This window comes from Dendrobates tinctorius, unplaced genomic scaffold (assembly GCF_039654945.1).
Source record: "Dendrobates tinctorius isolate UK_male_01 unplaced genomic scaffold, ASM3965494v1 ptg000314l, whole genome shotgun sequence".
NCBI classification, from domain to species: domain Eukaryota; kingdom Metazoa; phylum Chordata; class Amphibia; order Anura; family Dendrobatidae; genus Dendrobates; species Dendrobates tinctorius.
In genome coordinates this window covers 2,627,876-2,654,445 of record NW_027361981.1, presented here as the reverse complement: position 1 = coordinate 2,654,445, position 26,570 = coordinate 2,627,876, and the positions used below count along the sequence as shown (strand labels likewise).

Genomic DNA, 26,570 nt, shown 5'->3' with positions numbered 1-26,570 from the left:
CTTATCACTCCTGCCTAGTGACCTCTGTGCAGATCACCTGCTTATCACTCCTGCCTAGTGACCTCTGCACAGATCACCTGCTTATCACTCCTGCCTAGTGACCTCTGCACAGATCACCTGCTTATCACTCCTGCCTAGTGACCTCTGTGCAGATCACCTGCTTATCACTCCTGCCTAGTGACCTCTGCCCAGGTCACCTGCTTATCACTCCTGCCTAGTGACCTCTGCGCAGATCACCTGCTTATCACTCCTGCCTAGTGACCTCTGCACAGATCAACTGCTTATTACTCCTAACTAGTGACCTCTGCCCAGATCACCTGCTTATCACTCCTGCCTAGTGACCTCTGCGCAGATCGCCTGCTTATCACTCCTGCCTAGTGACCTCTGCGCAGATCACCTGCTTATCACTCCTGCCTAGTGACCTCTGCCTAGGTCACCTGCTTATCACTCCTGCTTAGTGACCTCTGCCTAGGTCACCTGCTTATCACTCCTGCTTAGTGACCTCTGCGCAGATCACCTGCTTATCACTCCTGCCTAGTGACCTCTGCGCAGATCACCTGCTTATCACTCCTGCCTAGTGACCTCTGCACAGATCAACTGCTTATTACTCCTAACTAGTGACCTCTGCACAGATCACCTGCTTATCACTCCTGCCTAGTGACCTCTGCCCAGATCATGTGCTTATCACTCCTGGCTAGTGACCTCTGCACAGATCAACTGCTTATTACTCCTAACTAGTGACCTCTGCCCAGATCGCCTGCTTATCACTCCTGCCTAGTGACCTCTGCGCAGATCACCTGCTTATCACTCCTGCCTAGTGACCTCTGCACAGATCACCTGCTTATCACTCCTGCCTAGTGACCTCTGCACAGATCAACTGCTTATCACTCCTAACTAGTGACCTCTGCACAGATCACCTGCTTATCTCTCCTGCCTAGTGACCTCTGCCCAGATCATGTGCTTATCACTCCTGCCTAGTGACCTCTGCGCAGATCACCTGCTTATCACTCCTGCCTAGTGACCTCTGCCTAGGTCACCTGCTTATCACTCCTGCTTAGTGACCTCTGCGCAGATCACCTGCTTATCACTCCTGCCTAGTGACCTCTGCGCAGATCACCTGCTTATCACTCCTGCCTAGTGACCTCTGCGCAGATCACCTGCTTATCACGCCTGCCTAGTGACCTCTGCCCAGATCGCCTGCTTATCACTCCTGCCTAGTGACCTCTGCGCAGATCACCTGCTTATCACTCCTGCCTAGTGACCTCTGCCTAGGTCACCTGCTTATCACTCCTGCCCAGTGACCTCTGCGCAGATCACCTGCTTATCACTCCTGCCTAGTGACCTCTGCGCAGATCAACTACTTATCACTCCTGCCTAGTGACCTCTGTGCAGATCACCTGCTTATCACTCCTGCCTAGTGACCTCTGCCAGGTCACCTGCTTATCACTCCTGCCTAGTGACCTCTGTGCAGAACACCTGCCTATCACTCCTGCCTAGTGACCTCTGCCAGGTCACCTGCTTATCACTCCTGCCTAGTGACCTCTGTGCAGAACACCTGCCTATCACTTCTCCATAATGACCTCTGCATAGAACACCTGCCTATCAGCAGTTCCTCCCTTTCATTAGTGGTATCTGCAGTACTCCACTTCCCTTAATAGTTATAGCAGTGCTTCCCTTCCCTCAGTAGTATCTGCAGTACTTCCCTTACCTCAGTATTCACAGCAGTGCCTCCCTTCCTTCAGTATTCACTGCAGTGCCTCCCTTGCCTCTGTAATCACAGCAGTGCCTCCCTTCCCCAGTAGTTACAGTAGTGCCTCCCTTCCCTCAGTAGTCACTGCAGTGCCTCCCTTCCCCCAGTAGTCACCGCAGTGCCTCCCTTCCCTCAGTAGTCCCAGTAGTTCCTCCCTTCCTCCAGTAGGCAAAGCAGTGCCTCCATCTCCTCAGTAGTCACAGCAGTGCATTCTCCTTTTAAGCAGTGACAGCATTGCCCCTTCTCCTTGCAGAAAGATACCGTGGCGGGAATACTATTGCTACAGCCTTTGCGTAGTTACAATAGCACCTTTATCCCAGTGTTTTACTAGTTCTGCCCATCCCACAGCAGTGCCTCCCTTCTTAGTAATCACAGTAATGCGTGCCCTCCTTTTCGTCATGTTGCTGTAGCAGTGCCCTCCATTTCCCCCTTAGTTGCAGAATACCTGTGCTCTCTTTCTCCGTTGTCACAGCAGGACTCTGCACTTCCCCATTGGTCACAGCAGGTTCCCCTTTTTCTGCCTTGGTCTTAGCAGAGATCTAATTTTCTCAGAGGTCTTATTACTTCACACTCTTTAACCTTCCCTACTACCTCCTCTTATAGCTCTCCTTTTGTTGTATTTTATTTCTCATTCTTTTCTTTTGTGTAGTATTTCTTACCTACTTGTGCACTTTTTTATATGCTCACTCTGCAGTGTGATCTGTATTTTACTACTTTTTTTGTGCAATGTGCAAAATACTCTTAGATAACAGAATTTCGACCATTATCTGTGCTGTTTTTCATCCTCCTACTTCCAGACATTGCCCACATGTTCAAGTTTTGCTAATGTGCCAACTAATTACCTAGATAATAAAGTATGGTAGAAAGCATGCGAACGGCCGTACAACGTCATCATTGCCAAATACGTATCGCTAATGTTATCTGCGGCATTGCAGGGTCTGGATACATATTGTTTTCCTTCATTGAGCTCTGTATAGTGCTATTTTATATATTTTTATAAAAGATCCATCACTAGACCGTGGCTTATATATTAGCTGGTCATGTGTCAGCCCTTATATTGCCAGGATGCTTAATCTATAGACTGATGTTCGACTAGCGCAGAAAAGCTATGGTGTCCTACATGTTGCTCATGGAATGATTGCATCTTGGTCATATGAAAATAATGCTATTGATAATGATAACTAAGACTGATATTTTTTCACACTTACAGCGGATATATGGAGTGACCATTCATTTCAAACAGATCCAGAACTACCACCAGGTTGGAAGAAAATCAATGACATTGCAGGAATCTACTACTGGCACATTCCAACTGGAGCAACCCAGTGGGAGCGCCCTGTGTGTGCGCCAACTGATCTCCCAGGATCACGGAAGGGATCTCTTAGCTCTGTTACATCATCCTCACCCACTCCGGAGAATGAGGTAAAACGCTTTTTTTTATTGATCCACCTATGTAGCATCCTGTTGTGTGTGGGTGACTTAAGGGCCATTGCCACAATGTAAGGATTATTTGTCCATACTTTTTTTTTTCTAGATCTTATATAAAAAAAAAAAAAGCAGCCAATAACATTTTTGCCTTCAGCACATCCTCTTCTGTAAATGGGATGTGCTGCTGTAAAATGCATGAGAGGAGGGAGTTACAAGCAATCACAACGCGCGATAAGCGTCTCTTCTGTATTAGTGATTGGACACAGGAGCGTTTTCTGACGTTTTATCGGATCGCTCTCGGACCAACATTATTCTATGGGGAAGTGCTGATCAGCGTGTTTTTTTTCTCATACCGATTCGACATGAGAAAAAAATAATTTGAGGTGCAGATGGGATGGCACGCACACATTCATGTGTATGGAAAACATCAGACTGCACTCGGATCACACGGTAGAGAAGATGGAGAAACTGTGTTCTCCATCTTCTGACCTGTTCTACGATTTTCTCGTCAGAGAATTGGCTCACACTATGCTGACCCACTGATCACTGTGATCAGTATCATTAGCATAATCGATCCAATTCTATCACACAAGATTATCTACGCCCACATGAGTGAGCCTTTAATGGGAACCTGACAGCAGATGCATGCTGCTCGATCCATGGGCAGCATGTATCAAACACCGGCCGTATAATTCCAGCAATGACTTTGAAATTCAGAGAAAAACATATTTTAAAGGCTGTCTGAGACCAAACTGCATGGAAGACTAGTCAGCTTCTCCCTGCCCACTCCCCTTGAGGGACAAGTTTCTCCCTGCGTGCTTGTATAGGGAGAGATCTGTCCTTTTTTGGCAGCAGGTGGGGAAAATACTTGACTCACCTTTTTGACTGATCTTCTGTGCGATTTGGTTCCTGGTGGCCTTTGTTTTTCTCTGACGCACCCCAGTCCTTTCAGAATCAAACATACAAGGGTGAAATCATAGAGCCAGTTTCTGATACATGCTGTCTGATCCACAGCTGTCAGGTTCCCCATAAATAAGTGATTTTGTCCTTTTACACTCTCATTATGTCTTTGTCCCTTCCCCAAGAGGTTTAGTGCTCATGCTTGTAGTCAACTTGTTTAGTTTTAGGCTGATTTGTAATTTAGTAAATCTTTATCTTCTTTAAAACTTTTTTTTTTATTAAACATTTTGATTATTAACATTTTTGTCACCAGGTCAAAAGTGACCAGTTTTTGCATTTATTATATTCCTGCTGCTGGGCCTCTTTACTTAGTGCTATTTTTTATGGTCTTTACAAGGGGGCGTGGCTCACAGATGCTCTGGGGGCGTGGCTCACGTCTGTTCTGGGGGCGTGGCTCACGGATGCTCTGCATAAGTATACTGTGATTCACACCCCTTTGGTAAAGACCATAAAAATTAGCAATACATAAAAAAGACAATATCTCTGGAGCCGTATGGTGGATATATAAAAAATTAATTCTCGGAGAAGAAGTGGGAATAAAATATGAGCAACAACTGAAAAGAGTTAAGATTAGGGATGGACGAGTATACTCGTTGCTCGGGTTTCCCCGAGCATGTCCAGGTGTCCGCCGAGTATTTTGGCGTGCTCGGAGACTTAGTTTTGCAGACAGGCTGAATAGATGTGGGAATTCCCTACCAAACAGGCATTCCACACATGTATTCACGCTGTCTAGCAGTCACAAATCATACAGATAAGACGACGAAAACGAAATCTCCGAGCATGCCAAAATACTCGGAGGCCACCCGAGCATGCTCGGAGAGACCCAAGCAACGAGTATACTCGCTCATCACTAGTTTAAGATGCATACCCCAGACAAGAACATCTCGAGTGCTGTTAAAGGTAATCTGTCACCTTTTTTTTGAGATATCATATAATGATATCATTCAATTGTGTGTCACATAAGGATTCTCTTAGTACTTTTGCTTCCCCCTGACCCCGCACCTTTCATGCATAAATACCTTTTTTATATCGGTTCAGATGTATGTAAACTGCCGCTGTCCGGTCCGATGGGCGGGGCTTATTCACCTGCTCCCCCTCCCTGTCTTGCTCTACGCAAGAAGAAATGCTAGGGTTAGAATTAGGGTTAGGGCGAACTAGGATTAGGGTTAGAATTAGGATTAGGGATTAGGGTTGGGATTAGGGTTAGGAGCAAGAATTGATTGGTTTCCACTATTTACCAACTTTGGGGGTCTAAAAATTTGGTCTAAAAAAATCACTTTTGTGGAAATAAAAAAGACTTTTTATTTTCACGGCTCTACGTTATAAACTTCTGTGAAGCACTTGAAGGTTCAAAGTGCTCACCACACATCTAGATAAGTTCCTTAATGGGTCTAGTTTCCAAAATGGGGTCACTTGTGGGGGGGTTTCCACTGTTTAGGCCCATCAGGGGCTCTGCAAACACAACATGATGCCCGCAGACCATTCCATCAAAGTCTGCACTCCAAAATGGCACTCCTTCCCTTCCAAGCTCTCCCATGCGCCCAAACAATGGTTCCCCCCCACATAAGGGGTATCAGCGTACTCAGGACAAATCACACAATAACTGTGGGGGTATGATTTCTCCTGTTACCCTTGTAAAAATAAAAATTTGGGGGCGAAAAGATCATTTTGTGGAAAAAAATGGATTTCTTATTTTCACGGCTCTACGTTATAAACTTCTGTGAAGCACTTGAAGGTTCAAAGTGCTCACCACACATCTAGATAAGTTCCTTAATGGGTCTAGTTTCCAAAATGGGGTCACTTGGAGGTTTCCACTGTTTAGGCACATTAAGGGCTCCTCCGAACGCAACATGGCATCCGATCTCAATTCCAGCCAATTCTGCGTTGAAAAAGTCAAACAGCGCTCCATCCCTTGCGAGCTCTGCCGTGTGCTGAAAAAGTGGTTTACCCCCACATATGGGGTATCGGCGTATTCAGGAGAAATTGTTCAACAAATTTTTTGGTTGATTTTCTCCTTTATCACTTGTGAAAATAAAAAAAAATTGGTTCTGAAGTAAATTTTTTGCAAAAAAAAAGTTAAATGTTAATTTTTTCCTTCCACATTGCTTTAGTTCCTGTGAAGCACTTAAAGGGTTAATAAGCTTCTTGAATGTGGTTTTGAGCACCTTGAGGGGTCTAGTTTTTAGAATGGTGCCACTTTGGGGTATTTTCTGTCATGTACACCCCTCAAAATGACTTTAAAAAATGGTTTTGTAAATTTTGTTGTAAAAATGAGAAATCGCTGGTCAACTTTTAACCCTTATAACTTCCTAACAAAAAAAAATTTTGCTTCCAAAATTGTGGTGATGTAAAGTAGACATGTGGGAAATGTTATTTATTAAAAAAATTTTGTGACACATCTCTCTGATTTAAGGGCATAAAAATTTAAAGTTTTAAAATTGCAAAATTTGCAAAATTTTCGCCATATTTCCGTTTTTTTCATAAATAAACACAAGACTTATTGAAGAAATTTTACCACTAACATGAAGTACAATATGTCACGAAAAAATAATCTCAGAATCAGCGGGATCCATTAAAGCGTTCCAGAGTTATAACGTCATAAAGGGACAGTGGTCAGAATTGTAAAAATTGGCCCGTGCATTAACATGCAAACTGGCTCTGTCGCTAAGGGGTTAAGGGCTCATTCAGATGAGTGTCCTGTATGTATGGATATCACATGTACGCACACGGTTGAAAGTTATCTAATAGGGCTGTTCAGATGAGAGTTTTTTTTCATACAGACTTAGAGTCCATGTGAAAATAACACAACGTGAACTAGTCTCTTCTGAGTTTTGGATGAGGCTGACCCATTGACGTGTGCAAAACAAAAAAATGGATCCAATATGGATCATCCATATTGGATCTGTTTTTTACGGATACATTGCAATTCTGAATTTAGGAAACTATATCAGGTCTTACACGTTTTTAACTGTTAATCTATAAGGATAGGTGGCAAAACAGATGTAAAACATGGATGGCATATGGGTGGAAATCATTCGTTTTTCTGGATGAAAAAGGAGCAATTTTTTTTTTATACTCTCATTTGGACCTGTAACCTGACCTTAAACTCATCCCGTGTGGTGGGCCCGAATTGAAGCAGATCTACACTGCAATGCCATGTTGTCACATGACATAAACACTGCATTTTTTTGTACAGAAAATCCACTGCGCTTAACAGTTCAATCAAAGTGGATGTGACTTACTGAAATCTCATGCCCCCTGTGCAATTTTCATTTTTTTTCCCTTTTGATTGCTGTGGGGAGCCTGAAAAATGTAAAATGGTTTAATTTCTAAGTGCAAAATCTCTGACCTTAAAATGCTGCTTATAATCATCACCTAAAATCCATACAACACTGAATTGCTATTCTTTATTTAGCGGCTGACACCTGCCAAAAAATTCGTAACAGAAAAAAGCAACATTTCTACACGTAGGAACATGGCCTAACAAGGAAAAAAAATAAACATATCCCTATCAAGAAGCAGCTATTTCCGAAGGTATGGATGAAAATCAGTACAATGAAGCTGAAAAATAATAATGCCAATGGAAAGAGATTATTTGAAGGAGTGGTCTTGTATTTGACAACCTCAGTTTAATCACTTCAGGCCCTCAAGAATAAAATAAAGCAATCTATACTCACTTCCCACAGTGTTGCCGTTTTATCGTTGTCAGCTCTGATGTTCCCTGTGGGTAACAACATTGTAGTGTCATGTGACCGATGCAGCCAATCGGGGGTTGTTTATTGGTGTCAGCTTTTACATTTTCATCAGACTGGTCATCCGCTCTGAAATAATATTGAGCTGCAGACGATTAGTGGCCCCTGATTGGCTGCAGGACCGCAATGTGTTGTAAATTAAACACCGACATCGCTGGAGCATTGCCGTTGCCTGCAGGAGTTGAGAATAGATTGTTTGTTTTTATTCCTATGGGGCTCTGAAGTGACTAAACCGGGGTTGTCCAGTAGAGGACATCCCCTTTTAATGTTAGATATAGGAAAAATATAGGGTAAAGTTAAAAAATGCTTGGGGCGTGGCTATGTAGCGGCGGCGAAAGGACGCACTGAGAGAGAGCTCCTGGAATCCTGAAGCTATCCATTCAGTGGACCCTCACCACCGCGATTTACCTGCCTGTCTCCGGACGCCCCTGGACTCCAGGCACCCCTGGACCCCCGTGGGAGAGCCCTGCTGGGCTTTTGTGTGCTGACGGCAGTAAAAAGCAGGGACGGCCGGCGGGGCCTGCAGGAGGCCATCTTTGGAAGCACACGCTCTGCCTGTGAGAGACGCGGTGCTGGTCCCCATTGCTGCAGCGCTGACGGACGGTGAGCACATATCCTTAAAGAACCGTGGAGGACAAGCGGTGAGTGCCCTGAAAGATTGGGCCCCGCGTTCCTCCTCCTCGCTACGTCACCTAGCCTGCCGGTGCTATTACTTTAAGGGCCTGGGTCCCTTCCTGGCTGCTGTCCTTGTGGGGCGCTGTGGTCTCCCCCCCCCCCCCCCCCCTCCTTGGGTTATAAGGGCCCTTGTTTGCTGCTGCTCGAAGCCAGACATTGTCTCCCTACATGGCCCTACAGATCTGTGTCACCTTTGGGGTTCTGCTGCCAGTATATGATAGCCCTGCTATGCCTATAATAGAGGACTCCAGAGTGTACTGCTCTCAATATCCAGCTGTGCCATATTGCTATTAAAATGAGTCGCTCTAAGGCAGGGATGGGGAACCTCAGGCCCCAGGGCCATTTACGGCCCTTGATGACCTTTTATCAGGCCCCCGGGCAGATTCTCAAGGACCGCATTCTTGTGCAGGGAGCTGTATTTTGATTGCCACAAACTCATTAATTTCTTCTTGCTCTGTGAGCACACACACGCAGTGTTCACTAATGAACACTGAAGGGCATGCAATAAAAGATTATGTCCTGACACCAGTGCCAGAGTCAGGATGTAATTTGTGGGCGGAGTTTGTATGGCCCCCGAAGGATGGTATAAATATCCAAATGGCCCTTGGCAGAAAAAAAGATTCCCCACCCCTGATCTAAGGGATCAGGAGCAGCTGAAAGACTGAAAGAGTATGCTAGAATAGATCATTATGATGTTTCAAGACCCCTTAAAAATAACCCCTCACAGGCTCCGCATAAAAGCCGTTCTTCTGGAGGCGAGGAGGAGAGTGAGCAAGAGGAATTAACCCTTAAACAGGCGTCTGAACAACTGATGCAGGCCATCTCCTTAACCAGGACATCTCTGACTGGGAAGATAGAGGATGTGTACACTGAGGTGGGGCGTCTCCGACAAGATATGCAAGCCATGAGGGGCCGCATTACGGAGGTGGAGACATGGGTATCCCAGGTAGAGGATACCATCACACCTATGGAAGCCAAATTAACGAAAGTGGCAGGCTCTATGAATGCATAGAGGCAAAAAGCAGATGACTTGGAGAACAGAATGCGTCGGAATGTCAACACCTGGAGCAATTTCTGGAAGATTGGCTCAGAACTACTCTGGGAGACGAATTCTCCCCAACATTTGCGGTGGAGCGGGCCCACAGAGTCCCCACTAGGCCTCTTCCTCCTGGAGCCCCACCTAGACCTTTTCTGGCACGTCTCCTTAACTGCATGGAGAGCGATGTGGCTCTGCGTTTGGCATGGCAAAAAAGCCCCATCAAGTTCAACAACACCACAATATCGATTTTCCTAGACTTCTCCATGGAACTTCAGAAACAACGGGCACAGTTCATGGAGGTCAAAAAGAGTCTCCGGGAGAGGAATGTTATGTACTCAATGATTTATCTGGCCCGGCTTCAAGTGGTCCATGAGGGTTCCACCTTGTTTTTTACGGATCCAGTGGCTACGGTCCCACAAAGGGTCTGCTGCAAAGGAATCCTAGTGCATATATTGCTAGTCAGTACCTTTTGCATTAATGGTCTGATTGGAGCTCTATCCGCAAGCGTCCAATTACCAACAATACCGGACACTGTGCTAAGTGATGGTATACCCTTGTTTGCTTCATGATGGGAGTCTAAGACTTTGCTCCCATATTGTTTGTTTATTTATTTTGTTTTTTCTCTGTAGTGGTTTTATATGTTTTTTAGGTAAGATTCGCAGCCAACGACAATTTTCATCTTTAGGTGATGTTTCCAAATTTTACCTGGGTAATGATATGCCCCATATTCAGCGGAGTAAAACATGGGGTCTGAGTTGATATGTATGACATGGAATGTGAGGGGTATAAAAACTCCCCGGAAAAAGATTAAGATTTTCTCGCAGGTCAGACATTATCACCCTCACATTGTGGCCTTGGTGGAGACGCACCTGACCAGGGATACAGTTCGGTGCGTGCAGAAGCCTTGGGTACAATGGTCTGTTCATGCATTCCATACTAGCTACTTGAGAGGGGTTTCACTGTTGGTACATAGAGATGTTAGATGGGAAGCCAGGGAGACTCGGAGGGATCCTGAAGGTCGCTTTGTTTTTGTGCATGCCCTGATAAATACCAGGGAATATGTAATCCTATGTGTCTATAACCCCCCTCCGGCTAGTATGTCCCTTCTTCAGAAGGCATTGAGTTTTGCCCTGGATTATCCAGATGCGGATGTTATTTGTAAGGGAGATTTCAGTATGGTTATGAACAACTGCTTTGTAAATTGAGATTGGATGGTGGAATGACTGGGGGGGGCCGCTTCGCTGACTACAACTTTGCTGTCACTGTTTATGGGGGGGGGGCGAGTGGCTGGATTTGTGGAGGATGCGTCACCCTGAGTTAAGAGAGTATACTTGTCACTCGTCCACTAAACGCTCTCTGTCGCGCATAGATTACATATTTGGTTCCAGCAGTCTGGCGATGTGGGTGAATAACAGAGCATGGCACTAGGGGGATCTCAGATCATAGCCCGGTCATTCTTAAACTTAAATATGGACAATTAAACAATGGGATAGTTTGGAAGTTGAATCCTTTCTGGTTAAAGTTAATATCGTCCCCCGATAGAACGATCGATCAGTTGCGTTGTTTCATCGCGTCTCATCCGGAACCTCAAGATATTAATTTTTCTTGGGATGCCCTTAAGGCATATTTGAGGGGTTGTCTGTCCTCCACGATCTCTTATATTAAGCGGGTAACCTCAAGGGAGGATGAGGAAATGGAGCTACGATTGAAAGACTCAGAGGCTACATATATATCTAACCAAACTAGTGGCAATAGGATTGAGTGGTTGGCTGCCCAGAGGTTATACGCCCAGCATATGGACACTAAATCTAAGCGTAAATTATTCTTCACCAGTCAATCTTATTTTGAACTGGGAAACCAGGCAAGTAAGTTTTTGGCCTATTTGGTACGCCAACACAATACCTCCAATACAATGCTGCAGATTCGTAAGGCGGATGGTTTACTGGTGTCTTCGACCGAGGAGATACTGGGTTGTCTTTACGACTACTACAGGTCATTATATGAATCTAAAAGTGACTTTGATAAGTTGGGGTGCTTGGACTATTTGTCAGATGTGACATTCCCTACATTAGACCCCGAACAGCGAGCCATTATGGATGCTGCGTTCACCGCGGAAGAGATAGAAAATGCTATAACGGACATGGCTTCTGGGAAGGCCCCTGGACCAGATGGGTTCCCCATTGAATTGTATAGGAAATACCGGGATATACTGATACCACTTCTGGTGAAGGTATTTTGAGGAATTTGGGAAGGGAAGTCTATGCCTGATTCTTTTTATGAGGCTAATATCATAATGCTTAGGAAGGAGGGAAAGGACCCCTGGAATGTGGATCTTACTGTCCCATTTCATTAGTAAATGTGGACTATAAAATTTTTACCAAGATCCTAGCTACCAGGCTGAATTTGTTATGATCCAGGTTGGATATGACAGGTTTTGAATAAGTAACCTTTTTTCCCTTTGAGCTGGTTGCTTGGAGCTGGTTTTACCCCCGGTGGCCATTAGGGTTATTACACAGTGGTGTCTTTTGATCTAGTTTGCCCCCGGTGGTGGTGAGCGTTATTGAACGGGAATCTAACAGGTGTAAGACACTGGCTCCTAACTATAAAGGTGTGTCAGGTGTTCTCACTCACTGTTGGTGATATTGGTGTTTTCCAACCATCCTTGGTGAAGGAAGGAACTTGAGAACAGTCCCAGGCAGCCCAGTCAGAGTCCTGGAGTGGCAGCTATGGTGTCAGCGAGGAGTTCTTGCAAAGCTTTTTAGGAGTGGCAGCTATGGTGTCAGGGTGGAGTTCTTGCAAAGCTTGGAGTGGCAGCTATGGTGTCAGCGAGGAGTTCTTGTAAAGCCTGGTGGAGTGGCAGCTATTGTGTCAGCGAGGAGTTCTTGCAAAGCTTGGTGGAGTGGCAGCTATGGTGTCAGCGAGGAGTTCTTGCGAAGCTTGGTGGAGTGGCAGCTATGGTGAAGGCTGCACTCAGATGCTGGACTCTGTTGCTGGAAGAGAGCTGCACTCAGATGCTGGACTCTGTTGCTGGAAAACTGCACTTGGATGCTGGACTCTGTTGCTGTAAAGCTGCACTCAGATGCGGGACTATTGCTGGAAAGCTGCACTCAGGTGTTGGATCCGGTTGGAGGAAAAGATGCACTCAGGTGTCGGACTCTTGCTTGGAGCATTAGCAACAGAGCAAAGCTAAGTGGTGTTTCCCTGTTTATCACTTTCCTCAATGTGTGTTTTAGTGCAGTGGTGGGATCAGTTTCTGCACCGTCCACTTCACTAGTAAGGAATTGGTTCAGAGCGAGCTAGGGATTTCAGGTATCCTGATCGACGCCCGGTGCAGAACCGGCCTAGGGATCGTTAGGAGTGTAGAGACACTGACTCAGGGGAGTGCAGGAGGTCTCCACGTCCCCGTTCCCTATCGCAGGGCCACCATTGTAATTGTTTTCCTGATTTTTCCCTTTATTCTGAAATTCGCCCTGCTGGAGGCGGTGTATCCAGGGTCACACGTGTCATTTAAATTCGCCCTGCTGGAGACGGTGTGTCCAGTCTCACGTGACCATGACATTATCACCAACCTTACATTTTTTTTTCTGGTAGGCCTTTGGCCAAGTTCAGGCCGGTGAGTAATTGCTGCTGGGCCTCACTGAGGTGAGTGAGGAGCTGCATGGTGTGTTGAAGCAGTTCCAGCAGCAGTTATCAGGGTCTGGGGCCTTCCCTCTGGCTCTACCAGAAAATCAAATTGTGGCTCTGGCAAAGAAGCCCCCAGAGTCCATGCTGGTGAGCGGGACTTGCTCATGCACGCGGACACACCCAGGCAGGTGGGAGGAGTGGGTGTCCCCATGGTGCTGCCTGGTATTCCCCAAGGTGAAGGGGTATGTCCCTTTGGTGGGCGGATTTGTGCTATAGTCCGCTGGGCTCATATTTTATAGCTGAAATGCCCCTGTGGAATAATGATTATTTTCCGGAATTGCTAAACCACCCGTCCACCGATCTTCGATGGGAGACTTATATGACCAAGGGGTCTTAAAGTCTTTTGAACAGTTACAGGTCACGCATGATATCCCAAGATCCCAATTTTTCCGCTATTTACAACTGAGATCAGCTCTTCAATCGCATGTGAGATGTAAGGGTGTAGGCCGTACTATTTCATCTCTACCTCTGATAGGAATCCTTAAATCGCATGGCCCTCAGGGTCTCATCTCCTCTTTATACACATACATGCTGTCAGTGGGAGCAGAATCTGCCATAAATTCTTTCAAGAGAAAGTGGGAACGGCTCATCCCTAATACGCAAGAAGAGGCGTGGGAGGGGATTTTGGAATCTCCGATTGGAGTATCACCATCTATTAACAACAGAATGATACGATTATATATAATTAATCAATCGTACTTGACTCCGACACGACTTTTTAGAATGGGTCGGTTCCAATCATCAGAATGTTTACGGTGCCTCTCTCCAGATGCAGATTTTATTCATATGGTATGGCAGTGTCCTACTGTCCTACATTACTGGAAAGAGGTGACATCATTATTGTCATTCCTAGTACAAGCCCCGGTCCCTCTGGAGCCACTGGTCTGCTTGTTTGGGGTATGGGATGAGGAGATCTGGGACCGATGGGTTCTTGCGTGAGACATTATTTATGGCACGGAAGGTACTGGCACTACCGTGGATAGGAACTTCATGCCCCTCCCTTAGAATTTGGATTGATTTTGAATTCGATTGTTTCATACGAGCGCACGTTGTACCAAAATAGGCAATGCCCAGGTAAATTTGAAAAGATTTGAGGGAGGTGGAACTCCTCTCATCTTAGGCTGGTTTCACATTAGCGCTTTTTAAGCGCACGCACGGCCGGGGGTAGCTCCGCCCCCGAGCCGGCTCTCTGCCCGGCGTGCCCGCCCTTGCTTGTAGCGCCGCCTCCTAGCGGACAGCGGCGCCTGCGATCGGCGCACCCTATCTTTAGCATAGGGTGCGCAGATCGTGCGCAGGCCGTGCGCTAGTTGTGCTTTGACTTGCGCTGCGCAATCTTGACGGTGCGCCGTGCGCGCCAAAATCGAACTTTTCGGATTTTGGCGCGCACGGCGCACCGTCAAAAGTGCGCAGCGCAGGTCAAAGCGCAACTAGCGCACGGCCTGCGCACGATCTGCTAAAGATAGGGTGCGCCGATCGCAGGCGCCGCTGTCCGCTAGGAGGCGGCGCTACAAGCAAGGGGCGGGCACGCCGGGCAGAGAGCCGGCTCGGGGGCGGAGCTAGCCCCGGCCGTGCGTGCGCTTAAAAAGCGCTAATGTGAAACCAGCCTCACTCTGCAAGGTTGAGACAACACATACGAGATAATATGCTGTAGGATACTAGGCTGCGAAATAGTAGATATTAGTTGAAGTAGTGATAGTCGTAGTTTAGTTTAGGAATTTCTAATTAGATTTTATTATCCGAATAATATGTTAAAGGCTTGTGAGATTTGATCGATATACATGTTTTATAATGTATAGCCAACTGTCCTTTGCGCATGCTTGGAAGGTTATGTACATGCTACCTTGTATTTTTAAAAAAAAAAGTGCAATTTTTCGGCTCTATATTTTATAATAGATGAAAAAATGTATGCCCTGTAAAAAATGCTTATTATCATAGGCCAATTGTATGTTGTACATCTTTTGTGTCCTAAAGTTCAATAAACGAATTTAAAAAAAAAAAAGTTAAAAAATGCTTCCAAACCACATTAATTCTATACTAACTGATCAATAGTCCCTTGATTCCAACCTAAATAATTTCTTCACTGTCTCCCGTCATCAATAAGTCACCCTTTCAGTTCTGTTTGTCCTTGGTGACTATTCTAGGCAGTGATGTACAGGTGCTTCTCACAAAATAAGAATATCATCAAAAAGTTAATTTATTTCCGTTCTTCAATACAAAAAGTGAAATTCCTATATTATACAGCGTCATTACAAACAGAGTGATCAATTTCACGTGTTTATTTCAGTTAATGTTGATGATTATGGCTTACAGCCAATCAAAACCCAAAAGACATTATCTCAGTAAATTAGAATACTTTATAACATCAGCTTGAAAAATGATTTTAAAGTCCGAAATGTTGGCCTACTGAAATGTATGTTCAGTAAATTCACTCAATACTTGGTCGGGGCTCCTTTTGCATCAATTACTTCATCAATGCGGCGTGGCATGGAGGCGATCAGCCTGTGGCACTGCTGAGGTGTTATGGAAGCCCAGGTTGCTTTGATAGCAGCCTTCAGCTTGTCTGCATTGTTGGGTCTGGTGTCTCTCATCTTCCTCTTGACAATACCCCATAGATTCTCTATGGGGTTAAGGTCAGGTGAGTTTGCTGGCCAATCAAGCACAGTGATACTGTAGTTTATAAACCAGGTATTGGTACTTTTAGCAATGTGGACAGGTGCCAAGTCCTGCTGGAGAATTAAATTTCCATCTCCAAAAAGCTTGTCGGCAGAGGGAAGCATGAAGTGCTTTAAAATTTCCTGGTAGACAGCTGCGCTGACTTTGGTCTTGATAAAACACAGTGGGCCTACACCAGCAGATGACATGGCTCCCCAAACCATCACAGATTGTGGAAACTTCACACTAGACCTCAAGCAGCTTGGTTTGTGGCCTCTTCACTATTCCTCCAGACTCTGGGACCTTGATTTCCAAATTAAATGGAAATTTTACTTTCATCTGAAAACAACACCTTGGACCACTGAGCAACAGTCCAGTTCTTTTTCTCCTTGGCCCAGATAAGATGCTTCTGGCGTTGTCTATTGGTCATGAGTGGCTTGAAACAAGGAATGCAACACATGTAGCCCATGTCCTGGATACATCTGTGTGTGGTGGCTCTTGAAGCAGTGACTCCAGGAGCAGTCCACTCCTTGTGAATCTCCCCCCAATTTTTGAATGGCCTTTTCTTAACAATCCTTTCAAGACTGCAGTTATCCCGGTTGCTTGTGCACCTTTTTCTACCACACTTTTTCCTTAACTTTCCATTAATATGCTTTTGTAGTTAATGATGAGGTTTGCCCACATATCAGGAGGAATTTTTGGTCCACTCCTCTTTGCAGATCATCTCTAAATCATTAAGATTTTGAGGCGGTCGCTGGCCACTCGGAGCTTCAACTCCCTCCTTAAGTTTTCTCTGAGGGATAAAGGTCTGGAGACTGGCTAGGCCACTCCATGACCTTAATATGCTTCTTTTTGAGCCACTCCTTTGTTGCCTTGGCTGTATGTTCTGGGTCATTGTCTTGCTGGAAGATCCAGCCACAATCCATTTTTAATGTCCTGGCGGAGGGAAGGAGTTTGTCACTGAGGATTTTACGGTGCATGGCTCCATCCAGTCTCCCATTGATGTGGTGAAGTAGTCCTGTGCCCTTAGCAAAGAAACACACCCAAAGCATAATGTTTCCACCTTCATGCTTTACAGTGGGGATAGTGTTCTTTGGGTCATACACAGCATTTCTCTTCCTCCAAATATGACGAGTTCAGCTATTGCCAAAGAGGTCACTTTTTGTCTCATTTGACCACAGCACCTTCTCCCAATCACTCACAGAATCATCCAGGTGTTAATTGGCAAACTTCAGATGGGCCTGTACATGTGCCTTCTTGAGCAAGGGGGACCTTGCGGGCACTGCAGGATTTTAAACCTTAACGGCGTAATATGTTAGCAATGGTTTTCTTGGTGACTGTGGTCCCAGCTGTCCTGAGATCATTAACAAGTCCCCCCCCTCCCCGTGTAGTTTTAGGCTGATCTCTCATCTTCCTCATGATCAAGGATACCCCACGAGGTGATATTTTGCATGGTGCCCCAGATCGATGTCGATTGACAGTCATTTTGTATTTCTTCCATTTTCTTACTATTGCACCAACAGTTGTCTCCTCCCCCAGCATATTTACTTATGGTTTTGTAGCCCATTCCAGCTTTGTGCAGGTCTATGATCTTGTCCCTGACATCCTTATAAAGATCTTTGGTCTTGCCCATATTGTAGATGTTAGAGTCTGAATGATTAATTGAGTCTGTGGACGTAAGTCTCTTATAAAGGTGACTATGTAAGACAGCTGTCTTTAATGCAGGTAACGAGTTGATTAGGAGCGTCTAACTGGTCTATAGGAGCTAGAACTCTCAATGGTTGGTTAACTCTCAATGTTAAAGTTAACCTACCCTTTAAATTATAGACTGTTCAAGTCTGTCAGTGGGCAAACCTACAAAATCAGCAAGGGATCAAATACTTTTTTCCCCCCACTGTACATGTCCTATGGTATATATAGTCTTGTAAAGGCTGTGAGATAATATGAAACATTGCTTTAATTTCGCATTTATTTAGACAGATGAGATTTGACAGGACCCCTTCTGGGACACTCCATATCTCCAGTGTACAAACAAGGTGCATCAAATATTTACTTGTACGACTCCAGATACGGCTTTTCTCTGGCTGTATCTTTCCTTTCCTCCCAATACAAGTCCTACATTCATATAGCTGAAGTTGTCTGTGTATGGGCAGGGAAGTGATAGGACATGAAATAAACATTATACTCTCCCGAGTGTAAATATTTAAGTGCAGCCACCAATACATTATTCTTGTATGAAGCAGACATGCAAATTTCAGAGTCGTAAATTTTTTATTCACTTTCAGGCATCAGATTGAATATTTGAAATAAATGTGGATTGAAGTTATCCGCTGTCATGCATGAAAAAATGGAGGCAAGGTGATAAATATTTAATAGGCAGAGAACATTTCAGGGATATTAACAGGGTACATCGCTGTATTTTCTTCATAGTGATTATCAGCAAACAGAAAATTATAGGAATATTCTAAAAAAGTGTAAATACTTTATATGAAAACATTACTACTGTAAAAATTTACCACTTGATTAAGGATAAACGTAAAGGGGGCAAATCATAAGCTGGATTTCCCAAGAAAAAATACCCCTTGAGGGAGACATGCTTGGTCCCTTTGATAACAAGCAAGGTGCTAGATAATTAACTCAAGGGTTATAGTCAAGGGTATAAAGGGGCTGACAAAACTGGACGTGGATGTATGTTTCCAAAAAATAATTTGTTTACCTTGCATGTACCTCACTATATTGGCACTATATAGTGCATGAGTTGCAGTTACACCCAGGCCCTAGAGCCTAAAAGGTAACTTTTTTCCCATTTGAAAAGACCAGTGCTATTAAAGACCCATGATAGCTGGAGGTCCTGTTGGAGATTTTGCATTGGGACAACCTACTGCTTGGTTGTATACAATTTTTTAATAAAAATACATTAATCTAATAATGTTCCTTTAAGGGACTTAAACACACACAATATATCTTTAGTTGTAATACATACCGTGATTAACAATTTATGAGAATTCACATAGTGAAATACTGACTAATACCAAATTCCGAGGTGATATTGAAATCGTTATTTTGAGCTCAGTAGCCAGATGACTCACATCGTTCCTCTTATGAAGTCTTCCCAGAATATAAAAATAATTTGTCAATTTAAAGTACCACACCGGTTTTTGTTTGTTTGTTTTTTAATTTCACCACCAGAGTGGCATAAATAATGTATGGTCCCTCTGTGTAGTAAAATACCAGTGCCTTTGTCTGCCATTTCTGGTGCTTCTCGAGCCTCTTCTCCATCATGTGACCTGCCAAATCACTCCATTGTTTCCTGGGCGGACCGGAAGTCTCTTCTCAATGTGAGTCTACGAGACACAAAACAATGCTCTTATAGATTTATATTAAGGGAAGAGTCAGATGGCCATATAACTTGGCTGAGGATCGCAACGCAATGCTCGGACTGGCCGTTGGCTCTGCTGACCTGAGTGTGACAGCATAGATTTCTGTGCAGCTGTCATATTTAAGAGTCGACAGCCCGTCCAAGCATTGCATTGCGATCCTCGTCTGAGTTATACGAACGTGTGACTCTTCCCTTAGAGGTATAGTGACTGTTAGCTGTGGTCATCATAGGATGGCGAAGAGTGACCAAAACGATGCTGGAACTAGTAGAAGATGGAGTGGTACTTTTATAGCTCCACATTGTGACTATCCTTTGTTATTCTTTCTTGAAACTTATGAATAAATTGACAACTGGGTGTTACTATTCTCTTGTTAAGAGAATGTCTCATTTTTCCTGGCTGCTGAACTGGGCTGTTTTCACCAGCACCAAGGACATTGAGAGAAGGTGCACACTGGGCATGTTTGACCACCAGTCCATTTAAACTCCTCTTCACTACACAACCCCAGACTCAGGACCCCTGTTGTAGTGATCGGTGGGTTTCCCAGCCCTGAGACCCTCATATATCATACGATTGTCATCTGTACATGGCACAACCCTATAAATTAATCAGACAGTATTTTTACCTCACTCGTCTTTTAAACAATGTTATTATGGGGCCTCGTTACAATAACATTCCCTGGCAATTCGCTCTCTTTCTTGTCCTTGGATGTCTGCTTGTTCACTTGGAAGTTCAGTGACACGATGATCACGGTCACATTTCTCTGAACATCTGTCTCGCATTACTAGTCAGTTGCGATATGAAAAATTGCCTAAATGAGGCAAGTCTGCTTGTGCCCCCCAGCAAGTGATAGTTATGGGTTGTTTTCTTGGTGGCAATTTTTCATGTGTGCACAAATTGTTCATGCAGCTTGATAAGATAAGGCTTTGGCATTCATTCTATGGAGGATATATACGGTCTGACAGGGATAATAGTAGAGCGATGCTACAGCCGCTGATGTGTCTAGTATCATCTTCACTACATGAGCAGCTTAGACGTGACCGAGACCTTCCGACATGTCAGGAAAGAGAAGGAAAACTTGTGATACAAATATATGGAATTATGAAAAATACTTTGCAGCACATGGTAATTTATTTTTAAATGGAAAAAAATGTTCCCATCAACTAAAATATTGAAGCATATTCCTTATCCTGTCAAGTGGTTTTTGCCACGTTTATAGGTTATCCTCTATCTATAGGATAATAGATAACTTACTATTCAAAGGAGGTCAAACAGCTAGGACCTCCACCGATCCCGAGAATAGCACTCGCCAGGAATGGAGCAGAGGCCAAGTGTAAGTACCTCCGCTCCACTCATTATCCATACCAATGGGAGGTACTCGCCTGTACGGGGCTATCTCTGACAGTCTCATAGAAATTGAAAAATTCTGCTCCATCTAGATAGGGGATCAGGGGAGTTCCCTGTAGTTGGACCCCCAGCCATCAGTAAAAGTTATCTACTGTTCTATGTGCTTAGTACAAAGCCATTGAATAGCTGCAGAATACATTCACATGGGACATAACTTTTGAGAAAAAAAAATCAACCATAAAAATATCTGCAACAAATCAGTGGTGAAAATCCAAACCATAAACTGAAATTAATTTTTATCTCATCCACAGTAAAATGACAAATGACATGAAATTACTTGAAAAATCTTGACATGGGATGTTCGTTCTATGTAGACATGTCGGTAATCGTTAAGGAGTTGCCCTTGGGAACATTTAAAAAAATTGTTTTCACTTGCATGACTTTCAATAAGTCTATCCTAAGTGCCCAGGCGCGGCCCAGCTTCTAGGCCCAACTACTTGCTCTTTTAGGCACGTTCACACGTTGGGTACCGTATTTGATCATTTTTTTACCTCCGTATTTGTAAGCCAACACCAGGAGTAGAAGAATCAGAGGAAAAGTATAATAGAAACTCATCACCACTCCTGCATTTATCACCCACCCCTGGTTTTGGCTTACAAATACTGAGGTAAAAAACTGACCAAATACTCAACGTGTGCACGTGGCCTTATTCTGGTTTCTGAAAATGACACAGAAATGCTGAGCATATTTGGCCAACTGTAAGACAAGGAATAGGGACTTGTAGTTCTTATGGTGTGATTACACTGAGATTTTTCATTCTCTGTGACGCCTTCAGAAACCCAAACAAGACAGGGGCGCCTGCTGCTGTTTCTGACCATGTTTATCATTATTATTATTTTTTTTAGAGCGCCATTGATTCCATGGTGCTGTACATGAGAAGGGGTTACATACAAAAAACAAACATAAATTACAAAGAACAAGCTAACAATGACAGACAGGTACGAGAGGACCCTGCCATTGTGGGCTTACAATCTACAACTGTTCCATTCTGCATCGGTCTGCCATGAGCACTAGTATTTGGAACTTTTCTTTGGCGTCATTTGCATCACTAGCTCCTCACTCTCACACAGGATTTCATTTTTTGCAAAGCATAACGTGATGTCCGCTGCCAATCAAAAGCAAAATCTACACCAAATCCATATGTAAAATGCATGCTGATTTTACTGCAGATTTTGTAAGGTCTCTGCCTTGGAATCATGCTAAAATCCACAGAGGAGTATTTTCCTTTCAATTCAAGGCTTATCTAAACGTTCCTTATATGTTCAAGTTGAGATCATGGTATTGCATTGAGGTTAAAAATAGGTTTAAAGGCCGTGTTCACATTGGTCAGTATTTTACCTCAGTATTTGCGATTCAGTAATTTTTATTGAATATTTAAAATTTTATATTGGAAAGAAATTACCTCAGCATTTGAGGAAAATAGAGGAGAAGCGTGTCGCAACTTCTGTATTTATCACCCACTCCTGGTTTTGGCTTGCAAATACTGAGGTTAAATACTGATAGTGTGAACATGGCCTAATAGTGAGCTTTGCCTTGATCTCGAAAATTTGCTTAGTCTGCAGTTTTATATTTCTATGAGTGAAGCTCCATAATCCCTAATATCCATTTGGCTCCCACAGGGACAGATGCAGGCCACTGCTGCAGGTCAGCTTTTATTTTCGAGCCCTATGCGAGGAATCTCCCACCCTCCACTGACAATATAATTGAATTTTCTGTCTGCATTCTTCATGGTCATTAGTTTGGTCCTGGCTTATGATGTCCTGTCCTTCTGTGGGAGGCAGGCGACAGCAGCCGGTCAGAGTCAAGGGCAAAAGTGAAACATGAAAGGAATGTCACTGATTACTGAAAAGCAGCAGTAACGTCTGCCGGAGCCAATGTATCAGGGAGTTAGTGCCCACCAATATAAAGACAAAACTGTGACGTTCTAATTGTCGTCTGTTGTCAATTACCTTTATAAAAAAAAAATAAGAAGCTAAAGAAACATAATATGTGTATATTTGCTTTTACTTAAAGGGATTGTTTGATTTAGAAAAAAAATAAGCCCCTCTAAATATCTATTTGATAATTTTGATTGAAGACTTTGGAGAACCAGTATTATCCGTGTAGGACATTGACAGCTTGTTGATTGTAATGTGCATCTTACAATGCTTCATGTGCCCTGTGGTGCGCTGCAGTGCTATTAAAGGGGTTGTCCAATGCTTACCAACTGAGGACCTATCCACAGAATTAAAAAAGAGAAATTAATCCAGCTCACCGCACTGCCTTGCTGGTAGGATCCAGATCCTGCGCACGTATTTGACTAGGCAGTCATTCAATAATAGGAAAAAAAAAAGAAGTTCCAGCGCCAGGAATGGAAAATTAAAAATCCATTTTATTGTGCCATTGCATATTAAAATTCCAGCAGGTAGAGCACATCTGTCGGATGACTACAGAACAACGCGTTTCGACGCCTCAGGTCTTAATCATGTTCTGACATTAAATGCAACCAACTTCCTTTTGTTGGATTCTCCCACCTGAAAAAATCAGAAGCACATGTGTGGACTGCTCCAAAGCAGCTCCTGCTATGGTAATTGTGGGAGTACCAAACAAAGTAGGAAAAAAAAAAAAAAAAACAGTCGGTGTAGACAACGCAACATAAACGACATACATATTTTAAAAGGGAGATATATATACTCCTGATGTAAGGTAACAAGGATGAATATAAAGAATAATTCCAATGACATATTCCAAAATACATATCACATATTCAAATCCTATACATAATATTCTATAATTATACCACAAAGCTGTACCTGCTGGAATTTTAATATGCAATGGCACAATAAAATGGATTTTTAATTTTCCATTCCTGGCGCTGGAACTTCTTTTTTTTTTTTTTCCTATCCACAGAATAGGTGATCAATATGAGATTCACTCAAATGTTGGATAAAGTACGGTGCTCGGCAGCGGCCACTGAACAATGCTGCCGTGTTCTGCCCCATACATTGGCTATATCCGGCTGCAGCCAGAGCAGTTTTCAGCTGATCGATAGGGAAGTCGGACCCCTAACATTCCTATGGATAGGTCATCAGTTGGTATGTCCTGGATAACCCCTTCAAATACTTGATACCAGGTTCTCCCGCAGATTATAGTTGAATGACTATGAATAGGGTCAAACACTTCAGCTGCAAAAGTGGTGCCATCCATCTAGACTCCAAAATTAAGTCTCACCATAGTTAAATAGTGGTGAGTGGGTGCAGACTAAACCCATTTACACTTTAATTTGCTTCAGTCTATATACTATACACATGTAATGGAAAAATTCTATCCTATATACATTGCTCAAATAAAGGGGAGATCATACAGGTACGTGGAGGCCACACACACTACTGAGCATCATTTCCATATCTTGAGACATTTCCACTGAAGTTGGATCAGCCTGTTATTTGATTTTCCCCTTTGATTTTGAGTATCATTCCAAATCCAGACCTCCATGGGATATTAATTTTGATTTACATTGATCATTTTTATTTTTTATTGTTCTCAACACATTCCACTGTGTAATGAATAAAGATTTGCAACTGGAATTTTTCATCCAGTGATATCTAGGATGTGGTATTTTAGTGTTTCCTTTATTTTTCGAGCAGTGTATATACACTGCAGTAATTAAAAATAAATTAGGCAATGGATGAAAAGGTTACACCCTGCCCAAGCATCCTCTTTTAGATCATTTGGGCTGTTGGATTTCACAGAATAAAACAAAGGCTGTATAGGACCCATGTGAATCATATATGCTTCTGTTGTCTTCTGGGTCCTATAAAAGGCTGACAGCAAGCCCTGATAGATTATAAAGTGTGAGAGTACAAGGAATGTACGGCATCTCTCGGCTGAGAGCTGACATTCTCAGATGTGTCATTCTCTGACACTTTGTAATGTTGGTTGTCATCCATTTTTCCTGCATCCAAACATAATCAGTGCTGCCCTATGTGTTGAAATATATGGATGGTGTTCTGGGATCGGAAAGCAGAAGACCTTGTGCCACTCTTCTGTTATCTGTGATGAAATGCCTTTGTGCTTTGCTTTTAAGAGATTGTCCAAGATTTAAAATAACAAAAAAAATAATATGCAGAGCAAGAAACACTATAAAATACTCACCACTCTTTTCTTCACCGATTTGGTGATGTTGCCAGTCCGATCGACCATGGCGACTGCTGCAAACAATAATTGCCATCACTGTTGATGCCATGTTATCACTACTGGCCAAGACCCCTAGCACTGCAGCAATAGGTCATTTACCTGTTTAGTATCACTAGATTTGTGACCACTTTTTAAAAAATCTTGGGCAAAACTTAAACACCTCTGATGTCCCTTTTTACATGCCCTGGTTACCAGTAAGCACATTGTCGATTTGAGCAATAGTCATAGTCACTAGTAGTTTTTCTGTGCAGTCATTCGGATGCACCCATCATACAGGCAGGACGTTGGAAGCTGGTGCCCTGGAATTACAAAAGAGAGGAGAACGAGAAACAAAAAAGAAAAACCTTGCAACTTTTCGACGTTTTGCAGTTTTGACCAGTTCCGCCAAATAAGGTGGAGCTAGAGCAAGATGTATGGGGGTGGGATGGGCGTGACAACTGGAGTAAGGCATGACTCAGGCTCTTCTGACTCTCCCATGCCTCCTCATCAAGACTGGTGTGAACTATGTCGACCTTGATATTGACCTTTGTGTTTTGTATTACTGGCTCAATAACTTATTATTTCATCACAACTATCATCATTTGCTTTATGCAATAATTATTGTTTGGTATTTTTGTTAGAAATATTTATATTTTTTATATATAATATTTTAAATATAGAATATTATTTTTATTCAAAGTAGAAGCAAATACATGTTGGTGAAGCTCCCGACGCTGTTGGGTGGCCAGGAGCACTGCTGTGCAGTCCCTTCATCTTCTCGGCTCCCGTTGGTCCAAGACTTTTGACCTAAAGCTGGAGTCACACATAGCGACTTACCAGCGATCCCGACAACGATATCAATGTGTCAGGATCGCTGGAAAGTCGCTATGTGATCGCTGGTGAGCTGTCAAAAAGACAGCTTCACCAGCGATCAGCACAGCAATGTCGAGCGCCCGGCATCGCTGTGTTCGTTAGCGCTGATGCCATATCCCTGTAAAAAAATATAATTAAAATAAAAAATATTGTTATTCTCACCTTCCGACGTCCTGCACAGCCATCCTGCCTCTCTCCACGCTCCGGTCCCAGTAATCCTTTGCGAGAATGACCGCGAGAATGTCACGGTCTTGCGGCAGCGCGACGTCTCGCGGTCATTCGTGCAAAGGATCACTGGGACCGGGAGCGTGGAGAGAGGTGGGATGGCTGCGTGAGTTGTCGAAAGGTGAGAATAATAATATTTTTTTTTTTTATTATTTTTTACAGCTGATCGCTGGTCTCCCGCCTGTCACACGCAGCGATGTGTGCTGGCCAGCGGGAGACCAGCGGCGAAAAATATGTCCAGAGGTTTCTTGCAGCGATCAGCGATACCGGCAGGGGGGCCACTCGCTGATCGCGGTCACACACAGCGATCTCGCTGGTGAGATCGCTGTTGTGTCACAAAAGTTGTGACTCGGCAGCGATCTCGCTAGCGAGATTGCTATGTGTGACTCCCGCTTAAGTATTAGGGAATCATGTGGGAATAACCCTTTAATGGTGTTAATGTTTTATAGAACCACCTACTCACTCTATCCAAAAATATCTGGACATCTGATGTTTGCTTGAAAGGCAAAAGATCAGGCCCCCAGACTAAATTGTTGAAATCTATAGAAATTTGGTTTACCCAAGCAAACACGTTATATCTGTTATCTCTTCAT

General features: G+C 43.7%; 1 protein-coding gene across 12 annotated transcripts in view; it reads left to right on the top strand.

Annotated features, from left to right (window-relative positions):
* The window catches only part of APBB2 (amyloid beta precursor protein binding family B member 2), a 432,059-nt gene that overhangs the window by 271,692 nt on the left and 133,797 nt on the right, over window positions 1–26,570 (top strand). For all 12 annotated transcript variants that reach the window (XR_012227058.1, XM_073561132.1, XM_073561128.1 and 9 more), the window contains one exon: window positions 2,961–3,172. Coding sequence is in view for 11 of the 12 variants with exons in the window: in XM_073561132.1 (XP_073417233.1) it covers window positions 2,961–3,172 (212 nt within the window). In the remaining variant the exon portion in view is untranslated. The remainder of the gene's footprint in view (window positions 1–2,960; window positions 3,173–26,570) is intronic.